General features: G+C 53.3%; 1 protein-coding gene across 1 annotated transcript in view; it reads right to left on the minus strand.

Moving 5' to 3' along the window:
* Positions 1-4,252, minus strand: part of MTCL1 (microtubule crosslinking factor 1) — a 112,940-nt gene that overhangs the window by 28,627 nt on the left and 80,061 nt on the right. The window contains exons 7-8 of the mRNA XM_010859088.1: positions 1,284-1,514; positions 20-205 (exon numbers count right to left, since the gene is read on the minus strand). Of these exons, the coding sequence (XP_010857390.1) occupies positions 20-205; positions 1,284-1,514 (417 nt within the window). The remainder of the gene's footprint in view (positions 1-19; positions 206-1,283; positions 1,515-4,252) is intronic.

Genomic DNA, 4,252 nt, shown 5'->3' on the forward strand with positions numbered 1-4,252 from the left:
AGCTGAGACCAGCACCCACCTGCCTGTAGAGCTGCCCCCCGTCGGTGGGCTGCAGCCGCGACCCGTGGTCACCCATCTGCGGAGAGCGCTCTCCCAGGGAAAACCCACAGCTTGGCCCATCGTCGTCGCGGTCTGGACTGTCCGCCTTTGTGTCCCCCTGGACGCCAAGCTCCCCGAGCCTGGGGAAGGTCTCTGGAAGCTCGCTCTGAAATGGCAGGAGGGGACAATCACAGCTGAATTCTTCTGCCCTCAGCCTAAGTTTTAATGCCTGAGGTTCATCACCCACTTCAGGGGTTATCACAACTTCACTTCTCAGCCCTCTCTCCCTAGGAGGCTCATAGTGACCACTTCACTCATTGGCCACTTTCTCCATCTAAACCTGACATAGAGGGTGCCCAGTTTATTAGAGGAGATTAGAAATATTACTATTTGTAAATCATTCCTGCTCTCAGTTACAGTGAAATGAGGAGGGCCTCCAAAGTACTGATCAATAGAAAACTTGACAACTACTTCCAGTTTTGCTTAACGATGGTTTTCTAGGTCATGGCTATCTTGAAGCAGGTTGAATTCGTTTTTAAAGAAGTTCTCCACCCCGAGGGAAGAGCATCATATCTCCCCATTCCCAGGATGTCTTAAAACTGCACACACTGCTGAGGAGAGTGGGAGCAGAGGGTCTTTGGGGGCTAAGAGGAACCAACCACCACGGGGCCCTGAAACAGCTGACGAGGCAGCCAGAGTAGCAGACACCAGCAGCTCCAGCCCTGTGCTCGCCAGAGAGCATGGCCAGAGAGGAGCCTGCAGAGCTGGAGGCCACTCTGCCTTAATCAATAACCATCAATCAGAGGGCAAATAGCTCTGGTTCTGCCATGAACCTGGGAATTGAGACCTAAGTAGGTATATGCTTCATATACTGATTTCAGAGGCTGTGAGAAAGCTCCTCTTGGAGCTCAGAGAGACCACGTTAGAGCCGGGTTTGCCAACCATCACCGTGGAATGAACCAGTGGAGGACTTTGGGGGTGATAACAAATTCATCCATCAGCAAAAAGACATGGCAGCAAAAAGCATGGCTGCAGCAGGGGCTTACAGACCAGCGTGGTCTTCAAACGAGCTCCCTGGGCAGCACCGGACGACCCCACTGCCTTTGCTCTGCCTGGACTGGGCTTGAAAAATAACCTGAGATAATCAGAACATGACTGTGTGCGGAGCGCAGTGGGTAGGCGGACAGCAAGGCCTGGGGCTCAAGAACAAACCCCGTACAAAGGAACTCCCGGGGCCGAGCTACCTCCATGAAGTCCTCCGCGTCGTCCTCCGCCTGCCTCCCTTGGCGCCAGTGCTTGAGCAGCCACCTGAGCTTGACGTAGAAGACGAAGATGTTCTGCTTCAGGGAGCGCAGCTCCTGCTGCATCAGGTGCCTCTCGTCGTCCCAGGCGCGCTCGTGCAGCGAGCTCTGCAGGGCCAGGCCGTTTGCCTCCCGGTCGCGCCGCCGCAGGGCGCAGCGGCGTTCCTCCTCCGCCTTGGACGAAGAAGAGAGGCTCCGTGATGGGCGGCTGTCCCCACCTGCCACCCAACTGAGCCTCTGCCAGCGGCCATTCCGCCTGGGATGGGAAACTCCGAAACTTCCCCCCCGCCCCCCACTCCCTGAGTTTAGTAAACTCCTCTAGAGGCTCACTCTTCACAAAACCCCAAGCGCTTCCTGACTCCGCGTTCAAGGGGAGGGGTCGGCATCATTTCTCATCGTGGAGTTTCTCGTGCGGTTTTTTGATGTTCCTTAGGCCCCTTCAGGAGCACTGTCTCTTGGAGGCAGGGCTCACAGCTGACCCAGGGGCAGACCCTGTTTGTACTCCGGGGCTGGTACCTTGTGCCTTGGCACATTGCAGGTGTCCAGGCAGAGTAAGTGGGAGTCCTTCCCCCTTGACTCACTGAGCCCTAGGGTTCCCACAGACCCCGACAGAAAGATGACAAGCTAGTACTCAACTGCACATGGGGTGCAGATAAGGGCACAGGAATAGCATCCATGGTGGCTAAAGTGATATATAGGCTGAAAGTCTTTGCTCCACTGACCAGAAAGGGTTAGAATGCCAGTCTTGCTATTACCCTAACACCCCATCTTGTGTCAAAAACCAACAGGTGGGTTTGGTTTTGTTTCCCTGAAGTACTAGAGAAAGTACTAAGTTGGGTGCTGACACCAGACCTCGGTGCTGACACCAGACCTCGTTGGCACCTGAAGCTGGGAATTTCACTCACACACTCAGCAGCCCTGAGTCCCAGCACTGGCTTTGTCCCCTGTGGACATGGAGCTGGACAGGGAGAGGAGGGGGCAGCCTGACTGCTGGAAGCCCAGTGTCTGCCATTTATTTGTGTGTTATCTCAGGCCATTGACAGATCCTTGTGAGGTTTCAGCTGCGAGTACAGCTGACCCCCACCGTGCATGCCCAGTGCCAGGTGGGTGCCCCAGGACTGGCTCCGGGAGGCACAGCCCTGGGAGGGTCTATTCTTTTAGTTTATTTTTTGATCTATAACCTCTTGGAAATGTCCCTTCCTGACTGGCTTGCTCTGCTCCCTCTTCCTCCAAGGCCCTTCTCCTGTTCCAGGATCCCCTTTCCCTTTCAACAAGCCCAGATGACTGCTCAGAGCCTCCAGCAAAGGCTGGGAGAGTCTTCACCCCACAGCCCTTTATCCTGAATCCAGTACTAGAAACACCAGGAACCTGCAGTTCTGCTGACAGCATCTCCAGGGATAAACTCATTTTCAAACATGATTTTTGGAGCAATGTAAAAAACAAACAGCTAAATTCTCTAGGGATTAGGTTCAGGTGATATGAAATTACTTTTCTTTGGTGATAATATGTGAAACTTGACCTGTAAATATAACTTAAAAAAAAGGGACACGTCTAGTGGTACCTGGCTTGGCTCTCCCTGAGCTTCATGGCAGAAGGTGCTCCCTTGATCAGTTTTTAACCCATTTAGATGAGCAGAACCACAGACAACATGAGGCTTAAGTGGCATGCACATTCCTTGCCAGAGTAAGTACATACTGATACCTTACTGTGCATAAGACATGCATTTGAAACACCATGGTGCCATCTCAAGATCTGGCTTTTGTTTTCAAAGATAACAGATGTCTTCCAGGAACAAACACAAAAGGGTCTGAGAAGCAGTCATGGCCATTCGAGCCTGGGTTTGCGTCTCGGGTGTGTCAGGGGTGGCAGGTACCTTGGAGGCCTGGGGACAGTGATCCCAGGTCCTGGGAACTCTGGGGAGGCGCTTAATGGATGAGGATTTTGAGCCAGGACCAGGTTACTCTAAAATGGCTTAAAGAGCTGTAAGGCCACGGTCCAATTAGTGGCAGCTTTTTTTTAATACAACGGGTGAATTGTTGATCTAGCAGAAAATTGACCTGATACTGACGAAATGTACCAATCTGCAGACACTGGACATTACGGACACATTTTCATGTCCAGCGGCCTGGAAGGCCTTTTACTGGTTCTGGCTGTAGGCAAGCTTGTCTGTCGCGTTACTCCTTCAGTCGTGACCAAATCTGCAACTCCATGGACTGCAGCCCTCCAGGCTCCTCTGTCCATGGGGATTCTCCAGGCAAGAATACTGGAGTGGGTTGCCATTCCCTTCTCCGGGGGATCTTCCCGAACCAGGGATCAAACCCACATCTCCTGAGACCACATACTGACCAAAGTCAGGATGGAAAAGTGTGCTTTCCAGCAGGAAGGTAGACAGTGATCTTTGTGAGACACCCCGAGGTGGGCAGCTTGACTGGGTGCCCTTATCCATGTGCCCTCCAGCTCCAAGTCCAGGCTGCCCAGTTGGTGCATGAGACCGAGTCCCTATAAAGCACCGCCCAGCCTCTCTCTCTCGGGGCTTACGAACAGAGAAGGTGGTGCTGGATCCAGGTCATATTTACCTTCCAGATAGTGTCTGTCAATCTCACTGCCTCTTTCTGATGTAGTCTGACAACCTGCGCAAGCTGACCCTGAAGCTCCTTTATTGATACACTCTGGGGGAGCCCCTGAGCTGATCAGTGGGACAAAGGAAGGGGTTTAGTGGATACACTCTGTTCAGGGGAGCCCCCGAGCTGATTGGTGGGACAAAGGAAGGGGTTTCGTGGCAGTGAGAACTTGGCCCAAGCTGAAGACACGGGACAGACCCGTGCACGAGGCAGGGGCACAGAGTGACAAGACACCCGCGGGTGCAGAGAGTGACTCTCAGCAGCCCCCCCAGAGCTCCGCCCGCATCTCTA

Source organism: Bison bison, unplaced genomic scaffold (genome assembly GCF_000754665.1).
Source record: "Bison bison bison isolate TAMUID 2011002044 unplaced genomic scaffold, Bison_UMD1.0 scf7180017864453, whole genome shotgun sequence".
NCBI classification, from domain to species: Eukaryota; Metazoa; Chordata; class Mammalia; order Artiodactyla; family Bovidae; genus Bison; species Bison bison.